The 27,070-nt window shown below is 34.6% G+C and overlaps 1 protein-coding gene across 1 annotated transcript; it reads right to left on the reverse strand.

Moving 5' to 3' along the window:
* Positions 1 to 27,070, reverse strand: LOC108673913. The gene is given in 8 exon segments (XM_047880925.1): positions 1 to 1,868; positions 2,417 to 2,597; positions 3,476 to 3,610; positions 4,212 to 4,373; positions 5,628 to 5,669; positions 5,721 to 5,809; positions 7,042 to 7,125; positions 26,746 to 27,070. Coding segments are annotated over 7 exon segments (795 nt in total). The 5' UTR covers positions 7,106 to 7,125; positions 26,746 to 27,070; the 3' UTR covers positions 1 to 1,746.

Below are 27,070 nucleotides of genomic sequence, written 5' to 3' on the forward strand. Positions count from 1 at the left end.
ATCATCATTTAAAATATAAATTATGTTCAAAAAATATTATCAATATTGATTACTTGGTTGACTATGTGTCCAATTATATTATTATTATTCAATGTGAATTAATAATATTGTTCTGGTCTTAGGAATATCCCAGAAACAATTACGAATTCGTTCCCATACAGCAATCGATCGGAGCATTCATTATTCTATTACGGCAAGTTCTGCACTGAAGAAAACTGGTGAAAAATAATGGAAAAGTTATGAAATATATGCTGCAATGTTACTTCAAGTAGTTATGGGATATTCGTTGGAATATTCTTAACATTTTATAAATTTTTAATAGATTAACAATTATAGGTGATGGATTAAAAAATTCACATAAGTCCTACATATTATATAGTCTCGTAATATGTTTAACGAACGCACAAAAGATTACGTAGGAATTTTAATGCATAAATTATTCGATAATTTGTGAAGTATTTCTAGAATTTCTAAAGTTTGAGGACGGATGGGGAGACTATCGAAGAATTTGATTAGTTTTTCAAGGCTAGAAGTAATGATGAAATAATCATCATTAATTTGACAATCATTTAAAATTTTAAATAAACGATGATACACTTTGAAAGATGATCTAACATCCAGGACAAAATGTTATGGGCTTCTAACATTTACCTTCAAGATCTAAACTATCTCAGGGCCAGTGTTCACGTACCACCACTTGATTTATCGTCAACAGGCAGCATGTATTCCTATATATTTTCACAGTAGCTTTTCATTTTGAGATAAATATATAATATATAATTATATAATATAATTATTAATAATATAATTTGATTATATTGCAACCCTATCGGTTAGTATCCATTCTACGGTCAATTTATCACCTATGCAACAATTCACATTGACGCAAAATTCACCTACGCCAAAAATTCATCAACCTGTGAATTTCGTTTTTGTAGAAATGATCCCATTTGACAGGATGGTTTAATATTAAATAAGTCCAGCCGGACATCTCATTGTTAATTAGTTTCGTCATTAAATAGGGCAATAGTTATAATTAATAATTATAATAATTAATAGAATAGCTACTAAGGAAATTTCCAATAACAGCATCCATAATATTCTTCTAGATTAATTGAAAATTCTTCGAATGCAATTGATAAATGTGCAGGTATATTTTTCAGAATAAGGATTCGAACATCTTTTGACATAGGTGAATATCTCATAAATACAGTCACAGTGAGAGAGCGAGATGAGCAGCATACTTAAATTACAACATTCAAACATCAGTAAGTAGCACTCATCGAATTAAAGATTTAAATACGTTTAAATATTTATGCTAATAAATGATTTAAAATTTATGACTTAATTGAGAAAGAAGAAATGAATTGTGATTTCTATTCATAATTATCTCGTCTGTTATCTTTTCTTCGCAATCAAAATATTTAAAATTTTATCCTTATCCAACCCTTTTATCGTTCGTTTTGAGTGCAAATAATATTCTTAGTATCATTATTTGTAAAAGTCGTTTTTATTTGGGAAGTTGAACACAAAGAACACGTAATATGCGACTATTTACACCTTGAGTCGGGTCCAAGAGAGGACCCTTTCCTTGTATCTATCCAAAAAATTATTTATCTAAAACATCACTCTCTCCTTAAATACAAAACCATAATTCTTTTATAACAAGTAATAATATCATTACTCTTGTTAGAGAAAGTCTTCTAACTATCTTTATGTCTTTTAGCTGCAAATAAATATTTTAAATTACCTCACATTTGTTTTCCTGATAACAAAACAGAGCGCTAAGGAGGCAAGGGCCAATGCCAGCGATGACTTGCTGGCCTCTGCGTTCGATTTTCGTCTTTGTATGGCCGCCATTTTGTCCCCTGTCGTGTAAAAAAATCTAATTAAATTTCTTCACACAAAAAGTATTCGCTTCATAATCAACACTTAGATATGATATTAATTTAAAAGCCAGAAATTTGAAACCCATAGTTTATACATAATTGCATATCATCGATGATATCAATTATTTGTACGCGTAATTTCAATAGCGAGAATATAATAGCACGGAAGCAATAGCTATAATATCCAGCGTTCGCTATCGAAACTGGAATTTACTTACAACTTCGTTTGTTGGCATCAATTCAGAACCGTGAAAGTCTGGAATTCGTGCGTTTGATTATAATCGATGACAATGTGAAACAGGTAAAAAAATCTAACAAAATTCTGGTTGTTTTTAAATATTTGCAATTGTTAATTTGAAATAATTTTTTAGCAATTACTCGATAAATGTGCACTTTTTGTGATGATTTTTGTTGATCGGTAACATACAATCACTCACCATGCGACACGTACACGCTGGTAGAGGCAGGCTGCGTGTTAGACCAGCGTACACGCTGGTGGAGGCAGGCCATAACGTATAATCACTCACCATGCGACACGTACACGCTGGTAGAGGCAGGCTGCGTGTTAGACCAGCGTACACGCTGGTGGAGGCCTGTCTCTTATACACATCTAGATGTGTATAAGAGACAGGTGTAGGGCTCTGTACAAATGAATTATATTTAAAACTTTAAATGTTCACAGAACACGTACTGGGGCGGTGTAGGGCTCTGTACAAATGAAGTATATTTAAAACTTTAAATGTTCACAGAACATGTACTGGGGCGGTGTAGGGCTCTGTACAAATGAATTATATTTAAAACTTAGATAAAGCTTTAAACTTAGATTTAAAACAGACTATAATGAATGTTCATTATGGTCTGCCTGGCAATACCAAGGCCTGGTCCTGAAGAATAACTTTTAATAACTATATAATAACAAATAAAAAATGTTACCTAAGCATTTACAGTAAATATAATTTCGGGCAATAATTTCATCCGTGTGACTCTCAATATGAAGGCCAATTATGATTTAGCATTACTAGTGGAATCGTAATAACAGATCAACAAGTGATCAAATTCTTTAAACCGTGCCTAACCCAACATGAATGCCTTTGTACTTCACGCAATTCAATTAAATGAAATTTACTACGTATCTTCAATCGTTTAATTAAAACCTCTCACACACTGTAGCGGCATGACTAGCTACATTCAAATATCGAGGGTCTCTGTTCGCCGGCCCTAACATACGAGGTTTAGGAATTACACAGTGGGAAATATAAAAGGGACAATTAACGTATTTACTTAATCCTTTGATTATGAGAGGCTTTCACAATGGTCATGTTAATGGATATACAATTACAGCTTGCAAAAATGCTAACACTATGTCAATGATAAGACTTCAGAGTGGAACCCAACTACAGACCAATGATCCACACGTCCTTACAAAAGATGCGTTCCATACATTTCATCTTCAGTCATAGTCAGATAATTGCGGCAACTTGAAACTAACAGAGCGGCCAAAAATTTACCCGCTACCACACGCGTCAACTCGAAGAACGTTTTTTACAGTAAACTCATTCAAAATAATTATTTAATGCGAGACTCACGTCTTCGATGACGCAGACAAGCCGGATGGTCGAGCCGAGCTGCACGTGGTAGTCTTTGCTGCCGAGGATCACGGCTTTCGGGACGACCACATCCAAGTTCACGAACTGAGAGATCACGCCAGTCCCCGTCGACAGCTGCAATATTTTTATAATATTTCTAAGTTTCAGTTAATTATATAGTAAATACTCCTCATAGTTTTATTTTTCACGATTTTAAGCAATGATAAGCAATGATAATTCGGGACGATCACATCCAAGTTCACGAACTGAGAGATCACGCCAGTCCCCGTCGACAGCTGCAATATTTTTATAATATTTCTAAGTTTCAGTTAATTCTGTTGTAAATATTCTTAATAGTTTTAATTTTTGACGACATTAATAAATTATAATTCTTACATAGCTCTCATCTTTACGTTCCGTTATCACGACTCGTAATGTTTTTATTGACACGACATTAGACAATAGTTATGGTTTACCTGACACTCGTATGTGCCGTTACCACGACTCGTAATGTTTTTATTGACACGAGATTAGACAATAGTTATTTTTTATTGACACGACATTAGACAATAGTTATGTTTTACCTGACACTCGTACGTGCCGTTATCACGACTCGTAATGTTTTTATTGACACGACATTAGACAATAGTTATGTTTTACCTGACACTCGTATGTGCCGTTATCACGACTCGTAATGTTTTCATTGACACGACATTAGAAAATAGTCATGTTTTACCTGACACTCGTATGTGCCGTTATCACGACTTGTCGTGTATTTGATCTGCAAGGTCCAGTCGTCACTCTCCTCAGGATGCAGTACCGTGAACCGCTCGTCCGTCGTGTAGGTGTACACGCCGGTCGTGAGAATATGCCAGTCACGGCGCCGAAACCACGACACCTGAAGATATTTTTTCCGTAGTACAAAAACGGGAATGACGTCGCAGGTTCCCACGATAATTAGAAGTATCCGTGCACAGACAATGCCTTTAATTTTTTTACAATTGCATGAACGATCGTGCTCTAATTCTGGTAAATAAATACAGTTTTCATGTATCAATATACGATTCTCAAGGTTATTGATCTGTATGTGCAAAATGAATTATGTTTGAACATCGTCACATCGCATAGATGATAGCTGGTTCTCGTGAGTGGATGAATGCGAGGGTTTTCGCTAAAAATTTTAGAAGGCAACTTTGCAAAATGTCCATTTGATTCACAATCGACATTTTAAATATTAATTTTACATTGACATTGATAAGTTTTTTTGAAGGGGATTCCTCCTTGAAATAGTACGCGATCTTTGACTTTGCAATAAAAATATTTTATAGATCAGAAAAAATTAACCTGGATAATATGAATATCCCGAAAACCGTAATAACCATGCAATGCTCGCTTGTTCTTAGGCTATAAATGATCGATGCAATCTTTAGTGATCGATGCCGTGATTTTCACCGATCATACGCCGAGGCAAATCTTGAACTATGATTGAAAGGCGAACAATAAATTGTAATCACTTTCTAATATTTGTGATTAACTCAATTTCACTGAATGCCAATGGGATATTTCAAATTAGATTTGTTATGTTAGAGGCCTTATGATGGATTAAAAGGCATGCGACAGCGCAATTTTTTTTAGAAAACAAGCCCATGATCACTGATGAGGCTGCGAGAAGTTTTAAAAACGATTTTCCAAACAGAAATTTTGCTGTTCATATGATCTTTAATTAAAGCCCTAAAAAGCCCGATCAGGGCAAGGTGATTGGATGAATGAAGGCCAGTAATCTGATTGGATGAATGACCAGTAATCTGATGAATGACCAGTAATCTGATGAATGACCAGTAATCTGACAAGCGACCTGATGTATGAGAGATGACTCAAAACGTAAGAGATTGATTAGATCATCAGTTATCAATCATCTAATAAATTCAAGGCAAAAGGTTGCGAGACATAGTTCATTTAATTATCTAAATAATTTGTACTTAAAGGTCAGGAAATTTTTTATGATAATCTAGTCATCTACTTGATTTCAGATGAGACATCCGGAGACATCGCTCATTTAATTATTTCTAAGCAATAATTTAGCAAGATAATTAATTTAAGGTGAGACGTCGCTCATCTAATCGTGTAGTTAATCACACACCTGATCACTGACCTGATGATCAGCAAGGTGCCGGAAGAGGCAGGGTAGGCTCATCTAATCGTGTAGTTAATCACACACCTGNTAGATGTGTATAAGAGACAGGACTTGTACCGTCACGTTCGTCACGGAATTGTTGGCGATGTTCGCTTCCGGCAACAAGTGGCGTATCTCCCACACCGGATCTCCCGTCGGGCCTGTGAGTATAACATTGTGTTACAACATAACGTTGTTGAAATAGACTTATATATTATAATATGTACAGATAATCGTAATTAGTTGTTGGCGATGTTCGCTTCCGGCAACAAGTGGCGAATTTCACACACCGTATCACCCGTGGACGGCAGGCCTGTGAGTATAACATCAAACTACTTACAACATAAAATTGTTGAAATAAAATTATTTATTATAATATATTCAGGTAATTGTAATTATAGTCTATTTTAGAGGCATAGTTAATGGCAACGTATAATAAGAATAAAAATTATTGGTAATTTTTTGTCGAAAGCTTTGTACGTTGAATTATTATAACCAGGACTTATAAGAATTATAGAAAATTTCGTTCATCCTTGCATTTATCTCAAGTTCAAATTTGTTCAAGATTAGCAATGCAACTGGTAAGCATAGATGAGTCTCATCCTCTATCAACGAGTTAGTAAGTTTCGTGAAAAAAAGTAATATTTATCCTATAAATAATGATTACCCCTGAACAACATCTCAGTTGTAAGATTATGTGAAAGGCAGCAGTGTTGCGAACTGTTTTGAAAACAGTGATGCTTTGTTTAGTTTAAGTGTATTAGCTCATCCATTATCAAACGTAAAAGTTTCATAAATATTTCTTTTAGAAAACTCCTCTATATTTATAGCTTTGAGGTTCGATACGTCTAATTTACCGAAAATATAAACGCGAATTGTGACCAATTTCAAGCATGGTCGTCATCTTCATCGGCACCAATGAGGAATGATACTCATTGAGGTCATGTGAGCGTTAAATATACCATCACCATCCAAATGCTAACATTTTACAAGAAATTAATGAGATTATCCTATCGCGCCTCTAATTCAAATTTGGCTTGATTGACGTTCCAATTCGTTTGTTAGATGATAGTTTTCTAAGAATTACTTTAATACTTAAAAATACTTTAATCCTAAGAAGTACTTTAATACTTAAAAATACATTAATACAAAAAAATACTCTGATTATCCTATCGTGCCTCTAATTCAAATTTGGCTTGAATGACATTCCAAGTCGTTTGTTAGATGATGGTTTTGATACGCCCTTTGCCTGACAAAACTGAGTCTGGATGACCCGCAATAGTGCAAAAATGCGTCGATGTTTGGACAAAGTCTCAATTGTTGCGCTGAGTATACACAGATCATTTAATTATCTATTCAGTATCCACATTCACACAATTATTTATTTACTCACTTTTGCAAGACACTATTGACGAGCTGATGAAGAGAGCGAGGAGTTGTAGCATTTTGAGCTTCATGTTCCTTCCCTTTCACGAGACTGGAAAATAAGATAATTCGTGTTAAATTTATGATAAAATGCGATTCAATTACACAGCATAAAAAGAAAAGGAATCAAAATAATTGCGATAAAACTTTTGACACTTTTTTACCATATGACAGCTTCAAGGAACATTCGTTAACAATATACTATATAAAATATTATCCATGTAATTTCTTCTATTCACAGTTTTTTTGAGCAAGAACACTAATTTTCGTTAATTTTAATGGCAGTGACGGCGCATACTTTTTTCGAAATTTCAGTGAATAACAGCTAAGACGATCATCAAGTTTTATTCACAGTTGCAAATACAGAAAAAATAAACCCATACTGAAAAATTTAGATGCGGAAGTAAAGTGGTCTTTTTAATTTTTTTAGTGATATAAGAAATCAACGAAAGTTAACATCAAATGACCTCGACACATCTAACTTTTTTTGAGACATTAGACGAAACCTTCTTGATTGCAGCAGTCGTTTGCAAACCCAATGCAAATGCAATGGAGCTTCTCGGCGCTAACGGCCTGCCTGGCCATTAGTGTAGCTTGTAATGGCCACTCTAGACACCTAGAATGCTGGTCTAGTTCTTTCTTCAAGCCCCCGGCATGTTTATAACTTCCCTTATTTGCAGTGACTCCTGCGAGAATCCTGCACTGCCTTTGACAATAAAACTTAAACGTCAACGCAGCTCTTTGACCAACGAGGCCATCAAGACCTGTAGTTTTTTCAGAAATTTTTAGCGTTAAAATTAGCATATGTTATTTATATTTTCTGTACTAAATCCTCAAATTATTTAGTGTAGTATATATTACGAAAATCATTTCATTCAAAAGGAAAATAATTTATTGATGTGAGATATATCCATCCTTAGTTTTTCTTTTTTAATAGTGTTACGGTGCTAGCGGGTGGGACAAACACGTTGTCTGATTTGATGGCTTGAACATTGGAGGTATTGGTGTGGTTTAAATGAAATATTTTTCTAATTAGACTATATTCAGGGACAGGTACATTGGAAAATGGTTGAAAGCATGCGGCAATTGGCTTTGGTCAGTTACTGCAGTACTAGTGATAGAAGTTAAGAATGTTAAGTCAAAACTTTAGGATATAGAGAGCAGAGACCTGGGTAGGAGCTAGTGACGCTGCAACCGTAATGCAGGGACTAAAAGTTATCTGATAAAATGACTAACGAAGTGTTCAAAAATATGGTTCATATTTAGGAGAGCAGGAGCACAAAGGTTTGCAATTCCTGGCCTACTTAACACACGGAATGCCAGTGGCTGCTCGTTAATAAATGACGGAACTGATCTGAATGTAATTGTCATTCGTTTGGAAAAAAAATTGGGCGGAAACAAAACGAAAAAGAAGGTGATTAATTTGAATGAGAAGTTACTGAAACATATTGAATTAAAACACAGACTGCTTATGTGATAAAAATGTTAATTGCCTTCCGGCAACGTGGAAGCTCACATCCACCGATTTGAGCTTAGACGATAAGTTTGATCGATGAACTTACATCGATCATCGATCAGTGAACTTTGCTCGGCTAAAGGAGGGATGATAAGCAGGAGCAAACTTCTCTTATTGCGTGCATAAATGACGTTTTACTGCCTCACAATTGTGTTGCAAATTTTGCCGCTAACATTTTGCCAGACTTACGTATGTTATGGCATCCGCAAATCGATAACAACAAAGAAATTCTAGACACGATAATGTGATGACAAAATCGAATATTTGTCTAAGACAGATTTTGCATTTCTTTCTGATCTTATATATTCCAACATTTCGAATTTTTGAAGTTCTAAATTACAGCCATATTGTTGTTTTGATTTAATTTGTTAACTTTCAACGCTGGATTAACCCTTTAGCAAGCAAGTTACTATATGATAATCACTTAAAATTTCCTCCTAAAATGACTCACACAGCCTCTAGTTTGTGTTTAATGCCAAGCTTTCATGCCTCTACCAAATACAAATAATATAAACATCGTTCCACACATAACATTATTTTCTAAAATGCCCATTAATCAAAATTTGGGCATTAAATTAAAGTTTTGTCCCGGAATAAGAACTTGACGCACTTCCCACATGTTTTTAATGACAGAAGTAGCAGTTTCAATTATATTAGTTAAATTAATTAGTTAAAATAATTTTAAATTAAAGTTGGGTTAATTATCCTTTACATTTGCATTCTTGAATTTGAATTGCAACTAATTTTTTTTTGTAGTAACCATATTTAATAAATTTTTCAACTGCGATTAGCTCCTTCAATCTGTAGAATTACCAAAAAATTTGTAGGACATATATATCTTAAAATGGTTTATACTCCAGTTTAACTTATTGCCTTTGAGAGGAATAACCTTTAAGATTTTGTCATTCTTATTAAAATGTTTTAATTCAGAATTATAACGATGTTAGGATGCCTTCTAACAACAAAATTTTTACGATGGAATAAATATAAATATTTCTACTTTTAAAAATATCTATGAATCGAATAATGCTGCCAGTAGGAAATTCAGGATAATTCATGCTCGGTCCGTGATCGTGGAAATTATAGTTTGATATAATTACAATGAAATCGAAGCATCCAATCTGTAAAGTATAATGAACAAACAAAAATGAAATTCAATGCGCAAATTAGCTCGAGTGCACCAAAATAGATTCGAGTAAACATCAAGCAAAATTAATAAACAAATACGTCATGAACGAACAAAAATGCGAGAAATGATAATCCGATACTCAAAAGGAAAACACAATTGTAAAATTCGTTCAAATTCACAATTAGCTCTCAAGCGTTCACTATTGAAGCATTGTGTTTTGCGACGAAGTTAAATCAATAAAGCAATTTTACGAGCAGTAACACGTTTACGTGTGCACATTAAACTCGCAAATAATGGTAATATTTAAAATGCATATGTTAATGACGATTTGAATATGCGGGAAACTTTAATGTTGGCTTAAATAATTCCTACTTGGATATAGCTTTAAACGATGTGACATCTTTTAATTAATTAAACACACTTTCAGACAACGTTTTCAATGAAGTGCATTATTTTTCAAGCATTTCGAAGACAAATATTATTCATAATTCTCTATCGTATTAGAGCCTATTTATTTGTTTTGAATTTGCGATGTTGAAAGGTTACAATGAGGTTTGGATTCATTTGCCAAAATTAGTTGCTTTCTATGCAACTGTGCATTCACTTGTGACCTGACAGTCAGCCTGAAATCGACCCGTATTGTAAATTTCAGCCTTGAAAGTTGAATTTAAATCTGATTTTTATTGAATAGACAGGGTGGCCGATTTGTTACATGTCGCAAGAAACATGGTAGCATGAGTGAGTTGTGTGTTCGATCACAGTTTCTCTGACAGTTCCGGTCAAAATCAGACAGGTGGTCGGAAAGTTAAGAATAGTAAGATTGTATAGCACTAATTTGCAGGCTCGAAACACCAGCAAGCTGCGAGAATTTTGCGATCTTAGGAATCACCGATAGGCCATATTTGACCTATTAAACGCTGACACCGCTATCACTATTACTCTTACTAATAATAAAAGGAACAAAGATATGAATAATTAGTGAATTTCGAAATATTGAATTTATTCATTTTAGTATAACTCCTTTTCCCGCGAAATTTGAGCATTTGATATAATAATACTACGAAAAATAAGATTTCGGCACTAAACTTGAGGAAATATTTTTTTAGAATTTTGGCAATACATTTTTTAGTTGTTGATTTATTGACTAAATTGACGATCGCGTGCTGAAAATTACTGCGTACGCTTGTGATGAGCGCCATCGATCCCCATGAAGAATTGAGCTCGTACAGCCCTGCCACCACAGCGCCTAAAGCAATAATGCCAAATTGGAACACCGACAAAAATTTCATTAGGGCTGTTAGTGATTGCAGGTTATAATATGCAGAGACTCAAGTGGCACATTTTGCTGAACCATTTTGGAGTTTTACTATGTAAATTCTTAGAAAAACTCAAATCATTGTTCTAACTTCTGCAATTGTGTAGGATTTTATACTGATTTTGATCATAACTGGCTGCTTATTGATTTTTAGGTTACGAAATTTATAAATGCAATTTAGTGGTTTCTGCACTGATAAGCATTAGTTGTAGCGGAATTTGAACTTTGTTGCACTGCATAACCTAATGACTGCATAAAGTTTTTGATAATTTTTTTAAACTAAATAAACCTACGCAAATTTTTGCGTCAGTTTTCTATTTTTTAAATTTCATTGTCACTCAACATATTTTTATTGGGAATTTAACGATGTACTCGTAATGAAAAGAAAAATCACCCATGATCAATTTTTTCGAAGACATTTAATTCGTGCCTCAGCAACATTAACAATCGAAGAGCTCCTCTGAAAAAAAAATGTTAAATTTTGTTGTTTGCGCTGCTCAATTTTTTCCATGAGTGCAGACTGTCTTGTCCAGCGAGGCATCGCTTGGACGCCCGCGCGTCCGGTGATAGCGGCTTGCCAGAGCGCGTCTTTGTCGCGCTGCCTGACGAACATAACGATATCGTGCCGCTAGCCGAGCAATCTCTTAAGTTGGGTTATGTGAAAGTTTTTTTATAATCTGTAGGAGATTGTGAAAATATTAAATGATATATATGATTATGTACAGTGCGCGTCTTTGTCGCGCTGCCTGACGAACATAACGATATCGTGCCGCTAGTCTAGCAATCTCTTAAGCTGGGCTCTGGAAAAAGTTTTGTTATAATCTGTAGGAGATCGTATAAATATTAAATGACATATATGATTGTGTAATTCGCATCTTTGTCAAGAGACTTTATAAACAATTTCGATCATTTTCTATTCCAGAAAATAATTAGATTTTGAAACCACCGAAACATATCATCTGCTTGTAAAAATTATTCCATCTAATTAAGAAATTAGTAAGTGAATTTAGAAATCTTACATTGCTCATTAGGTACCTGTATACATTTATTTACTTGAATTTCTTCCAAGTTTCCCGGCTGAAAAGTTTTGATTAATCGTCAATAACCAATACAAGATTGTCAACGAGCTCTCGCACGAGAGCTTGAAGCTCCAGCAAAAACTCTCTTTACCATTACTTTCTTTCAAAAATATGTGACATTTATAGCAATGGAATGTGTGGAGTTAATTGGCTTAACAAACAGGAAATCTATTCTGGAATTAGAAAAGAAGATTTTTGGTTAAATGCAAAAAATTGCTTCCTTGTCAGTCTTAAATCACCTGAAAACAGCGCAATAATCCACTTGTCGAAGCAAAACAGAGAAGCAATGAACTCTTCATTTGCTTCCATGTAAATATTTTTATTTCCAGAAATTCAGATCATCGCAACTTTTTCAGAAGTTTATCACATTCCAGACTACTGCAAACCAATTCTTTTCAATTTTTAAAATTAATTTGAGAAAACTAAATTAAAATGTTCAATTTTATGGTGAAATCTTTTTGCTCTCCACTGCCTACCTCCAGATCACGATAAAAAACAGGTGCAGCGCATTTTTTTTGTGCTGCTGGGAAAAAAGGAAAAAAATTACGCAGTTTATTTTTTTTCTGGGAAACGGCGTTTCCCTGCCTGTCCTCCGCTACTTTCTCTGGAAGGATCGAATTGTGAGCACAGCTAAGTAGAGATCAACAGTCATGTGTAAAATTATCTTCACATTTTCCTTTAAAACTAAAATCACAGTCGGACTACATTCAACGTGATAATTGTCCTGGTTTAATCAAAATTTTGAGACTGGAAATAACTCTACCATCAGCGATTCATCAGAAATTAATATAGGACTATGCACAACATTCGGCAATAGTTGCCAGACCAATGATAGCTCTTGCCTTGCAAGTGACAAGATTTGTTATTACAAATGTATAAATTTAAATACTTCGATCATGTGGAAATGATTTTAGCGAAGTTTTCAACTTGCGACCGTCAAATTTAGCTCGGATGTGAAACCATAAAAGCAGAAGTTTAAGTGCAAAAAAAAAATTCCAAAGATGTGTGGAATTCTGCGGTGTACGAAACTCGGCGGATATTTTGAAATTATAAGTTCATATTTATGAAATTTATAGACCGAATTTCCTTGGCTTCATTCGTTTTACTGGTTAAAATTAGCGAATCGAATTGCCAAATAATGACTTGTGATGCATAGTAAACACTAGAATACCTCAAAAAACTGCAAGCGAATGATTTAGATATATTTCTAAGCTTTTGTGACGTTTTACCTCGGGAATTTGGTTATAAATTTTGATAGTTTGCCATTAAAATTTCAACGCGTGAGTTAAGCAACCCTTAGATTTAGGCTGCCGAACCTTCATTATCTGTTATATCGCTGGACCTGAAACATTCACATTAGACAATTTACAGTCCAGTCGCTTGGCATATATTAGCTTGGCAATACTACAGTGAAGTCTCAGCCTTGAAAAATCACCACATGTGAAGTCGTGATACGTGAAATTCAGCAAGCAAATCAGCCTCAGACTTTCAGATCCCCTAACTATAGTTCGCATAGTTGCTGTTGAGTCTCGTTTGGTCGTTTCACTGAAAAATGGCCCAAGATTTCAGGAAGGTGTTGGCTATTTTTTTGCAGATCACGGGATTCTAACCGGATCAAAGACCTACGAGCATAAATCTTAACTGGATATACTAAGGATTTTCCTTTGCCACTCCAAGAAGAAACCGCTAACAAGGGCCTTCAGATTTGTACGCTGATTTGCTGCTACGGTTTATGGAAATAAATTTTGGTAGCAGAAATATGTTTTATTTCAGTTTAAATGACCGGAAATTAAAACCTGGGTCATTACTGAATAAAAATGCAGTATTTTTTTGCAATTCACTTTTCACACAATTTTTTTCAAACATTATATTTGCCCATATCATTTGTTAGTTCCCCAATAACTTAAGGAACACGACTGATTTTTCTGATCCTTTTTAGCGCATTTTCTCATTTATTGAAAAAAGGCGCTATCGTGCTAGTCATGTCTGTCCGTCCGTCTGTCCGTCTCTCTGTCTGTCCGTAACTTCACGGACGGACGGAGGAAAAAATGTGCTATCTGTCACTCGCTGCAATGAGTACTGATCCAATTTTTTAGAATAATAGTGGACAAAGATTGACCAACCGTATATTTACACCCTTCCGTAATAACCATCACTCAGTAGATGCACAAACTTTGATGGCCTTGAGCGATGAAAATTTTTATTGGACATCAGAAATCTAAGCTTTAATTGCCCTGAGTTGTAAGAAATGCTATTGTGAAATTTGAAACGTTATTCCTCCAAATAAACATTTGTTCACAAATGCGCCCGAAATTTCTACAGATATTTTTTCTCTTTTTATTAATATAGGATAAAATATTCCTCTAAGTATACGCGAGTTAGCGAAGAATTTTGCTTCATTGTTTTCAAATTCAAACAATTTTTGCTTAGCTTTTGGATAGATTCTACGATTTAAATTTTAAATTTTTGCGTATCTCACAAGGCGTCTCTGGGTTTGCACAACACGCAAACATGCCAACAATGTTTACGAGGACGGGACTCCAATTACCATTTCCTCGCAAAAACTTAAACGCGCAGATTCGGCGTCTTTCCTTCGCCGTTTGCATACCGAATATTGTGGTATCAACCATACGAGAGTTGGGTAAAGGAAATGTCAGTAAACATAAACATATCACGGCCTCATCTCAGTTAACACAAACATATCATTGCTCCATCTCAGTTAACACAAATATATTAGGCACTTTCGTGAACGCAGTGCCCTTAGAATGTGAGCATTTTAAAATATGATTAAGGCGGGCAAAAATATGCGTGAACTTGCAGGAACGAGTATGGAAAAAAATTTAAATGCGCGAGGTGTCGAAATCATCATTGAGCCTAAAAATATACTAAAGCTCCAGGCAACATGTGCACTACGCCATGAACAGTATTAGAGCGCGTGTTGCAGAAAGGTTAAAGGATCAAATGGGATCAAAATTGGGATAATAATGTTATATAAAATATAACTCAGCACTCACTGCAGTGAGTGACAGAGAGCGCATTTTCTCGTCGACGAAAACGTGAAGTCACGGACGGAAAGACAGACGGACGGAAGCACATTACTAGCACAATAGCGTCTTTGTTTCCATACATGAGAAAATGCGATAAAAATAGATCAAAATATTAATATTATTTGAAATATCCCCAAAAATGCATAATTAAGTGAAGGCGTATAGGAACGCTTTGAATGAATTATTACAAATGACGCAGCTCCATGGGATACGAAAACTGACATTAGATACCAATTCATGACGATTTTTACTTATAATTACGGCACTATAATTTTTACTAGCTATTACTTATTATATTACATGAGCACAAATTCTCAAGGACAGTAATACACTGGAACTATATTTGCAACCACAAAATATTTTAATTACCTACGCTTCCCTGACGATATGATAAAGAAAATTTCATAATTTATTCAATTTCGCAAACACTTTTTGCCAAATTTACTCAATTGACAATGGAAATAAAAATTATTGATTGTTAGCAAAGCTTCAATTCAATTATATAATCAAAACAATATGTGAATACTCAATAAATTTCAAAGAAAGCCTCGACTGGTGGAAATTACCATTGGTACATCGTTCAATATTATTATTTAACATTTTTTTGCTCAAAAGTCCAGTGTTTCAATTAAAAGATAAAAGACCGCTGATAAAGTACGGAAATTTATGTGCTTTGATCTGTTGTTTGTAATTCAAATTCACTATGGATACTGTTTCCGTTTCGATTGCTAGAAATCTAGCATAAGTTCAAAAGCAGTTATATAAATAAATTTGTTGGTAGCGGTAAATGATTCTTTTGAACTGTGGTGCTCAGCCACCCATGGAAAAGTGATTTTCAGTTGAATTCGTCAAACAAATTCGTTTCAATTCCAGTCATTTTGAATACCCGGTTAGGAACTTGAAGTCAAGTTGGCGTTAAGGGAATTGCTCAATGCGTGTCAACACGATCATTTTCCGACGATTTGTTCAATAAATAATTCTGCTCGGTCAGAATTTGGGGAGTGATACGACATGACACTTATCGCACAGTCTGTTCTGTTCTTTACAACTTAAAGATTCTGCCTAATCTTTATTATTGTTTGAAATTTATGAGAACAATATTCATTATTCAGGAACATCCACAAGTCAATGTAGTTTGTGCATAATTTTCTACTCCTCAAAACCTACCAACTTCACACAATCTTTTTCTAATTTAATAGTCCACCCGAAAACTGTACCCAGAATTACCCTTAAAAGCTTGCTCACGATCATTGAACTGATATGAATTTTCCCCGAAACTTCCCGCACTTTGCCAATAAACTATCACAAAATTATCACAAAATAACGCCCTCTTATACATGAGCTGGGTAAGTGCACAGTTGGTAGGGTCGCCCAGGCTGTTGACGTCTACCAGTTACGCGGACGTTGAGGGCTACTGAAGAAAGAGCCTCGTAAAATAATTGTTTGAGATAAAGCGGTTAGTGGCGACCAACGTTGGCCCGCATACAAATTGTTCGTAATGTAGCCTAATTGAATAATGTCTCACGTTATTAATGACTTATATGAGAATATATGCCTTATGGGAATAACTGATTTATGGAATGGTATTAATACGAAGCTATTTTGAAAGTAATTAAAATACGCGTATCTGATTCAAATAATAGTCAACACAAAATCATAACGTTTGCTCTGAAATTTTAAAAACTAAACTTTTGATTTATATGAATCCTGAATATTAAGTTTTCATATGTCTGTTAGGTGATGAAGCTTTAAGCAAAAAAGTGATGGCAACGAACAGTCGTTTTGTAAATTTCGATTCATCTACAGATTCAAAGATTTTAATCATGCACGTGTCAATGTATTATACCTGCCATTTCATCCTGATTTCGACAGGTAAAACATCTTCAATCGAAAAGAAAATTTTCCAATGCTATCGTCAGCCTAACCATTACATCATTTCAGTATAATTTTGTCGACGACGTTCGAGAAAAACTCTAAATACGTTCTCTCAGTAAACGACATTGTAATACAGTAATATATACTATATAATGCTTATTGACACGAAATTAACTGTCATTGCATGTGAAGTGTTCAGTAAATAATGCACTCATATATGTGCCTCATTACGAAGTGTACAAACTTGCATTGCAATAACAGAGGCAACTCAGCACGCCTGCTGATTCTGAACGCTGGTTAAACAAACTCAAGTTTGGAGAAGTGAGCGCTGGAAGTTTTGTTTTAATCAAGGCTACAAGTCTTGAGTAAAAATGTTTGAAGGATATTACTCACCTCTTTGACACGAAGAAAGTTTATGTGCTAGTGCATGCAATTACAGATGTATTGGGCTATGAATGACGCGGCTGAAGGAATTGATTTTAATTAGATTGCTCAATGCTTTTTACGCTCAACATTTGATTGTTAACTCTAGTCTTTTATGTATTCGTACTTGGACAGAAAATGAGGGAGTATCTTCTGATTGTAAGAAATTATCTTGATGTTTATTTTGCACAAGAACAAGGAATTTCCATGTTTCCTCTCTGATTAGAGAAATTCAGTTTGAATGCGCATTTTCAATTTACCGGTTATAGAAGTTTGAAGTTGGTGCGGAAGAAGAACAAAATCAATACCTATAATTATAAACGATTTTATTTTCAATCCTTAACTAATTCGAAATGGCATACCTAATATCGACCTAAAATTTAACAATTCGAAATGACTTTATAGTTGGCCTGTATTGCATAAACGCTTGCTTTATAGGAGTAACCAAAGAGGACACTATTTGCTGTTAAAAAAATAAAGTGCTTTGTCTCCTTTGAAATACAATGCTGGGGAAAAATACGAGCATTGCAGGAGCATTGCTGGCTCACCAGACCACTCTTGCAGTTCAGGACCAATTGCTTTTGTACGATGACGTCAGGAAATAAACGAAAAAAATAGAAACGTGCAATTTTGCTAAACTTTTACCCTAAGAAAACTTTTGTGAAGGTTTTGTTGTGCAATGTTTGAGGCGACGTATCCGTTGCTGTGACCATGAACGTCGTAATCGATGCGTTTCCATCGCTCGTTTGGCAGTTTTGCAATTGTTGTCCAAACAAACAAACGTAAACTGAGCTTCAGTTTTTCTGCTTTTGTCGCACCTGTAAAACTGAGTAGCGTCCTCTAGGCAATGTTGCACGGATATATTTTTTCCATGAATATCGTGAATACTGATACATGCTATTGGTGAATAAAAACAAACTTTGTACGTACCACTCAAAGCCATATTTGTAAATTTTTTTATATAACTGGTCTTTCTTGTACTTGATAACTCCGGTCAGGGCAGAAATAGAAATAATTGTCATTGATTTGGTTCGTGAACTTCCGTTACTGTGCTGCAAATCTCTTCGTCTGAAATATCTTTATCTAATCAGGTCACACCAATGAGCATTTATTGGAAAAAAACGAAAAACATCGGAGCATATTTTTCGCAATATAAAATATTTTTGTTGCACTTTTGACAATTTGAAGTGATTGATTGAGCTGAATATTTTGAAAAACTTGAAAATCCTTTGCTATGCTATAAACGTTGATTCAGGGCTAGCAAAACAGGAATTTTTACGACACGGGAGCATAAATTTCACTTACGAAAGTAAAGGAAATATGATTTGCATTCATCTCTTTACTTATCATATCAGGAAGCCATTATTTAAATTAAGCAATTTTAGTTTTACACTTCTTTTAGTGATCAAGATTTATTTATGAATATTCAATCACTTTTTAAATTGATTTTCAATTAGTAAGCTTGTATGCCTTCAATATTCATCCCTCATCATCCCTCCGGCAATGCAACGGTGAATCATTTCCGAGATCAGTCACTTCCGGTCAATGTTCAGAGCGCGGATCTGTGCTTCCGGTGGTCGGTGCGCTCCGCACAACCGGAGCACACTTCCGGCACGATCGCTTACGACGATTTTATATAACAGTCAGATGACACAAATGGTGGAACGAATACTCTACCAAGCATAAGAAGCTGAATATTTTATCGAACACAGTCAGATGACACAAATCACGGAACGAATACTATAGCAAGCAAAAGCAACTGAATATTTAATCTAGCACAGTCTAATGACACAAATGACGGATCACATTAAAATTTCTGTTTCCAGAATTGATGAGAAAAGGCTGTAAGATCAAAATATAGATCGAAAAAATTGTGTGCTAATTGGGACACTCGTTATATATTTAATTTATTTTTTATTATACTCTTATTTATTTTTTTTTTGCTCTTTATTTTTATAAATATTGAACACCGCATTTATTGGACCCTATAGCGCAATTTGACCAGAAGGGGAGCAAGAAGTTGCGAGTCTGAAATCAATTCGTAAAAGAAAGTGAATTTACTTCAAGGATGATTGTCCTTGAAAGAAACACAGCGTGGCCGCTCGAAAACAAAACTGCAAACACTCGAGTTTCTTAATAAACTCGGCCCCTTCTCCCAAAAGATTTGTACCAATTTTGGCAGCTTGCTATGCAAACAAATAAAAAACAGCGTAGCTAAAACAATTTCTCGAGCACGGGGAGAATCACAAGAATCTCGAACAAAAGTTTTTTTTGATGAGCTTTGTATCGGAAGACAGAAGCTTGTCTGGTTGTTATTCAATTTTACTTGTATGGTGCGTTGCGTACGGAGGTTCACTACATTTTTAATTGTAGCATTCCGTTCCCCTGTAGTCTAAAACACTTTAGAATTTTGTTGTTTTTCAATAAATGTAAGTATTTTTTTTTTTTGCTACTGCTTTTCGATTTGGGATCACTGCATGATTTCTATGTGTAGGTATACCATTCCGTTGCCAGGTGTTCGAAAAGTATTCATAAGTGTGCGATTTTTTCAATGAATTAAAATTATTATTACTATTCATTCCTGATTTTTGGATTCCGTCTAGAAAATAGATCTTTCGTTATTTTGTAATCATTCCTGCAGCTAAAAAAAAAACAACCTAAAATTTTTATTAATAGCGAAATATTTTACATTTGTTTTTGAGAGGGATTTTAGAATTTTTACGCATATACTTTCAGTAACTTTTCCCACAATTCAAACATTCAATCACTCATAACTTTTTAATTTTGGGTAGAATATAAATCATAATTGTCTCCCATAAAAAAATGCTTGGTCGTGAAGCCATTACCACGCAATTACAGTGTAATAACGTCCTGATAAATGACCCGGAACCATGGCATGCGAAAATCTTCATTTCAGAACTGTCCCATCTGGGCTCTGCATATGGGCACGACGCTCATTGTCTTATAGCGCCTGGAGTCATAACATTAAACTAAGTTCGCTAAATGTAACGTAAATAATATTCCTTGAATATTAGTTATTTGAAGCTATTGTGGGACTAAATGAACGTTATAGTAAAGCTCTTTTAGTGAATACGTGGATAGATGAGTGCAAATTACATGAACATTCCTTAGTTTAGAAATTAGGTGAATTTTCCACGAACTGAAATGACATAGAAAATTACCCTGCTGTTAAATACTGACAACGCTTCATAATTTAAAATAAAGGCCACCAAAAATATATTATATTTTCCTAAAGAAAATTTTTTCAGGCGTTATATGTGAACATCTCAGCAGCAGCCACAAACTGAAAAAAAGGAAGGTCTCTTTTTGTTGAAACCGAAGAAGTCCAACAGAAGTGATTCTTCGTGACAACTCGACTCGAACATCCCCTGACTTGGTCTTGATGACACGACAACAAAACACAGTAAACTCAAGCAGACAGTGAAAAACTCTAACTATTACATTTTTCTTCACAACGTTAAAATTTTAGGCGAAAAATACAAACAACGTGAAATTAATATATCGGTTTGTATTACGCGAGCGACCAGCAGCAAGATAGCGGGAAATTCCTCCGATGACCGAGTACAGGTTTTGCTGAGTCACGTTTTATATTTTCATACAACGGAACGGGATATAAAATTCGGAGTAATTCTGGAATATGAAAACTTGACTAATTTATTTAACGATCTAATCATTTCTAGAATGTGATTTTTAAATACAAACCGTGGGAGTTATGCTGAAAAAGTCGCTAAAAAATCTTGCTCGTCATTTTTGACATAATTTGTAGTTATTTTGATAGCTGACAACAGATTGATATTGAAAGTATAACTGTATAGTAATATTACTGCGTACGATAAAAACGACGACAGATTCGCAGAGTGCTTTTTATCTTTAAGTTGCTTAAATATTGTTTTTTATTCTACTTGATGAAGTTCATATAATATTGGGGGAAATAATTATTACTACTAATGAATTCATGAAGTTTAATTTGTCATGCAATAACTTGAAGACTATAATTATGATTACATGTTGCTTAAATTTTGTATTAAATTTATGTTCCAAAGAAATATGACCTCAAACATAATGAGAATTAAGTCATTTGCTAAAAAAAATCCAACACATTTTCAGAAAAAATCCCTTCAGGGTCGTACTTAAAGTTTCAACTTGGTATCCTGAACATTTATAATAGACTAAACAAATACAAAATTATTGAGGAAAAATTAAATTCTAATAAATTCATTTTTCAAATTGCAAGACGGAAAATAGCAATTCACATAAAAAATTTTTGGAATAAATCCCGTCAACTATCGAAGAAATAAATTTAGCGAAATATTTTAATAAATATCATTGAATGGCTTTAAGATAATATTTTTGAATTATTCGCGAGTAAGCAACTCAGACGGTGAATTTCCAGACCTTCCTCCGGCAATAATCTCGTTGTCGCAACTCCAGAAATTCTTGTGCTTCAGGCGACACACTTTCTAAAACTCTGAGGCTACAAAGTAACGCAATATTCGTAACTAGGCCGTCACATGAACTCGGGATAAGCTGGCATCTTCTCCCACCCTAAAAAATTCATTATATTTTGAAATATCCCTCATAGGAAATGCACGAAGAACGCAAGTTTTAAAGACGATGTCTGCATTATTTTGCCTGGCTGGCATAGTGCCAAGTGTGCCAAGGAGCATAAAAAACCAATTGGATCGGCTTTCCAGTTTTTAAGTGGGGTAGGTCCAGTCTGAATTTATGTCATATCGAGATAATCCTTGCATATCTCGATTTTCTATCTGAATCAAAAATCCTTGTCCAAATCCTTTCACTATTCCCCTGCGCGTGCATTTGGCGCTCAAAAATAAATGTTAACACTCGTGATGGATATTTGCTCGAACTTCCTGAAAGATTGAAAGGAATTGTAACAGAAAAGAATATTGTTGGGATCACGGGAAGGGCTTACGGCCCTGCTTTTCAAAAAGCGATGGATGCGGGGAAAAATTATTTAATATTTTTCCCGAGTCCCAACTGAATTCTGTTCTTTTGAATTCTTAAATGACCACCTGCGAACGATTTTTCAAGCCGTATGGCACAGCGCAAAATGCAGTTTGAATATACAGTGTACTACGTCCAAACCCCAAGTCTATCCTAGAATATGCCGAATTTAAATCCACATAAATTTCAATTACTTATAGATAAATGTAAAAATTGGATCGTGCATCTTCACTCAACCGCAGAACTCAAATCAGTTACATTTTCTGTTGAATGTAATTTTCATTTCCAATTAGCTTTCAAGCACAAACTCTATGCACATTCAGATAGCTGGAAATTTTTGAGCCTTTATTCTACATGAAGCCACATGCAATCATGCCTCTGGATAGTTATAACCGCTTCCCAACAACTACCGAAATATGCGATTTTTAACGTCTAAATTCCCATTGATATTAATGAAAACCAGAATTCTGAATTCAAGGCCTAATTTGAAAACTCGTACGGAGATAAGGACCAATCGCTTTGGACCGAAGTCTAAAATTATGTTTTAGTCGAAAAAATAGTAATTGAAGATGCTTCACCTAACTATAAATTAAGGTTTTAAATTTTTTATTGTTAAGCGTATCTTTCTACGAATATATTTTCACAGAAAAGAAAGTACCACTTTCTTTGAATCATGATCTACGGAAGATAAATTTTTGATGAGATGAGTACAAAATTTTGAGATGAGTACAAAATTTTGAGATGAGTACAAAAAAATTTACCAGGAGTGTTCATTAAAAGCTCATCTTTAATTAAGTAAAACGAAATTGAACTACACCAAGACGTACTCGTTGCTCCATGCTCATCTGAAATTGAAGAATACGACAAGAATTCTAAAGAGTTCCGAATTACTTTACATTAATTGATTTCACAGAGATGAATCCGGATTTGGAATCAACTCCTTCAAACTATGTGTGCTATTATTTTATACTAAATTTAATAAATTCAAGCCCCACGCCATGCTAGCAATATCATCTAAGCATATATGCGCGTTCATGCATGTACACTGCTGGTCTGGAGCAATAATCAAATAGGATATGCGATATGAGCTACCCAAGTGTATTGCCATAAGCAGTCAACCAAATGGCACTCATTCCAAAGTAAGCCGAGGCATCAGCAACTTGCATTCGCCTATTAACTTTATTTAATTTATGCTTAAGATGAAGTTAATGTGGTTTATTATCCAATTCAATTCTCGTACAAAATGAACTGAAATTAAATCAATAATCGCTTGAGGGGTTCATTTGGATAGGTTAAAATTACGTTTTTCATAGAGTAATGCATTGAAAACTTATCACGTAGAAATTATTAGAGTCTTTGTAGTGCTCTCTAAGAAATGATTGTAGTTTTTAAATATCGATTGAATATTTTTACCTGTGTTATCTCTGTCAACTGTCGAACATTTTTCTTCATCTACTATTACCGCGCAGAATAATTCAAGAAATAGCTTATAATTATTTGATAATATATTTCAGCTTAACTCCCGATTGCTGTTTTTTGTCAACCACAAATCTATCGGAAGTGAATAACACAAACTCGCACATTGATACGTGTGCGAAAAACGCATCTTTCCAGGAAAAAATCTTTTCGCTCTTCATCATATGTTGCGGTCTCAACTGCAATCAATCAATTATCGTAGATTGATCTGTTCTGATCACATTATTCATCTACAAATTGTACATGAACGAATACTAACACGCGACAGGTCTGTACTTGAGATTTGCATGATTGGTTATCCACATCAATCGATTCCACGGCACAGAAGTTAGAAAACATTTTGACTGTGAGGTTCTATTAATGAAGATGAAAGCATCTATTTGTGCGAATTAAATATTCTACGATTGGAGAGTCCAGTAAAATATCTATTGGACTCTAAGGAAGTTAATATAATGGTTATCCGCGATACTCTGTAGAAAGCTTCTTGAAAAGAAGTTTGTTGAAAAAACCGACACCGGCATAGACACTGAGTGAAAAAATTGAATCAGTACTCAATGCAGTGAGTGACAGAGAGCGCATTTTCTCGTCCGTACGTGAAGTCACGGACAGACGGACGGACGGACGGACATGGCGAGCATAATAGCGCCTATTTTACATAAATGAGAAAATGCGCTAAAAAAATGCGTAGCGTCATGATGGCAGCATTCTAGAACACACAGGTGAACTCCCAAGATTTTGACACCGACAGAAATGTAAATTTTAATCTTGAGGTATATGTTGGCAACCTGGATTCGTCCCAGTTTTTATTTCTTTTGTTCTTTATTTGATTGAATGTTTAATAAGTTACTCATGCTTCGATTTGCATACCGTGACGAGATCCGGTTACGCTGGTGCATTTGCGGTTGACCCATTTTCTTAACTAACTCTGAATCGAAACTGGGGGATCTTCCAAGCTTCATTTGGATTACCATCAGAATTCTAGCCCTGATTCTTTTACAGCTGTCTATAATGTGCTTCCGTGCATTCTTACACATTTAAATTGTTGCGCGTGCTTTAAAGAAACCTATGTGTTTACGATAGCTTCTCCAATTTCATACTCGCTTAAACTCTGTTATTTTCTTTCAAAAGCTTCTGCGTATTCAATCACTCCGAGACCGTGAAAATTTACACACACCTAAAAATATTCAAAGAAAATATATAAATTATGTACAAGTCGGCACACTCAACTAAAAATATTAAAATATACAAAGAAAAAACTATATAAATTGTGTACAAGTCGGCTATAATACAATATATATAACCTCTTTCCATACATTTTAATTAGAACAGTCTCAGTAAAGTCACGTACCCTGCGACCTTATAATTTCGCACACCAGGACACCGGTGCAATATTCCTGGACGAAGCCTAGCAAATTCACGCGCGGCAAATTACTCACTTGCCTACATCGACCTTGCCGCCGGTCTGAATATCGTCCAGTCTTCCTGAACTGCAAGCTGGATTTGAGCAACATACCCGACACAATTTAGAGTCGTGTCACTTGGAATTAGTGTAGAGAAACCATGACGGAAATCTAATTAAGGCTGGCGACAGCTGTGCCAGTAAAAGTTGAAGAAATAATTGGCTTTGAACAAGACTTCCTAGATGAATTTGTATGAAGGATATTTTGAGATTCCCAGAAGGATGTCTTGAGATTGTCGCTGGATTTACTCTTACTGATTGTGTCGGTGTGAAACTTTCATTGAATAAGTTTTCGTTCTTTTTTTCGCCAAACATGGAATTTTTTATTGATCAACCTCACTATCAAGGTATCAAACTGAGTGTAAAATTAATTGAAATTAATTCGGCTAACATTGCTTCGTTTGCTAAAGTTCGTTAGAATTTTTTTTAGTGTCAATAATTGAATTTTTGAACGATACCGAATTGAATTTATTTTTGGGAATTCAAGTAATCTAAATGGAAGGTTTGTTTAAATAATCTAAAGTAAATTGTATTCTAGAAAATGTTTAAAAATAATTGAGAGCAACTTACAGAATTTATTTTTCTATTCAAATTCAAAACGTGCTCTAAGTTTTCAATGAATACAGTTCCACATTAAATGAATATAGAATGCAAAGTAAAAGTTCTTTATTAATGCAGGAGAATAGAATTGTTTTGAGCAGCCAAGCCTTAATTAGATTTTACCCACTGAAATGTAAATAAAAGGGTCGTATTATTCATGACGAATTTCGCAGGTTAGGTTATAGACAGGTCAAGTTTCGTTATAGAACTACATTTTATCTAAAAGAACTTTTGCCTAACTTTTAAAAAATAAGGAACCCCGAACCAACTTTCGCAGGCAGAAAAATTTCGTCTCATAGTCACGTGGCAAAATCTACTGTACTATTATCCCTTGCTGCACTGAAATGTTAATAATGATCGTTGAATGCGTATATAAATTTAATTCATAAATCCCAGGGCTACATTTAAATACCATTCTTTCCAATCCATGCAAACTTTATAAATTTATACTAGGCATCAGTCATGGAAAATATTTACTGTATCATTGCAACTATTGAATGGCACATAATACGCTATATCAGTCCCTACAAACAAAAAAAAATATTTTTTTTTTACAAAACCCTATCATGGATAGTATCTATATTATATTTTATACAATATCCTGGCATGGATATATATACAATACAAGTTCCGAGAAGACTAGCAAAGTAGAAAGTCTTCTTACAGACAATTTATGTTAACATTAATTCATGCATCATGAGGTTTATGAGTTCTACCTGCACTGTTATCTTCACCACCACAGCCGCATAATTGATTCCATTACTCACCGTTATCTGGATGATGCAGCACTTTTGACCTAATTGTAAGCCAGCAAAACTTTCATCTCTGCATTTACTACCAGTGTATTTCAGGTTGTTGAAAGATATTGAAGATCATACGATTTTTCAATTCATTGTGTTAAAATTCACATTAACTCACTGAAGTTTTCACGCTTTACATGTAATTTTTTGTTTGTTATGCGAAGACTGATATTCGAAGACTGAAATGTTCTGAACCACGGCTCACTCAGCACAGCGTATTTTGCCTCACAAGTGCGATGTTCTTTCTTTGCATTAAGCCTCTGAAGTGAAAAAATATCATCGTTTCATAAAT

The sequence above is a fragment of the Hyalella azteca genome, unplaced genomic scaffold (assembly GCF_000764305.2).
Source record: "Hyalella azteca isolate HAZT.00-mixed unplaced genomic scaffold, Hazt_2.0.2 contig6610, whole genome shotgun sequence".
NCBI lineage: Eukaryota > Metazoa > Arthropoda > Malacostraca > Amphipoda > Hyalellidae > Hyalella > Hyalella azteca.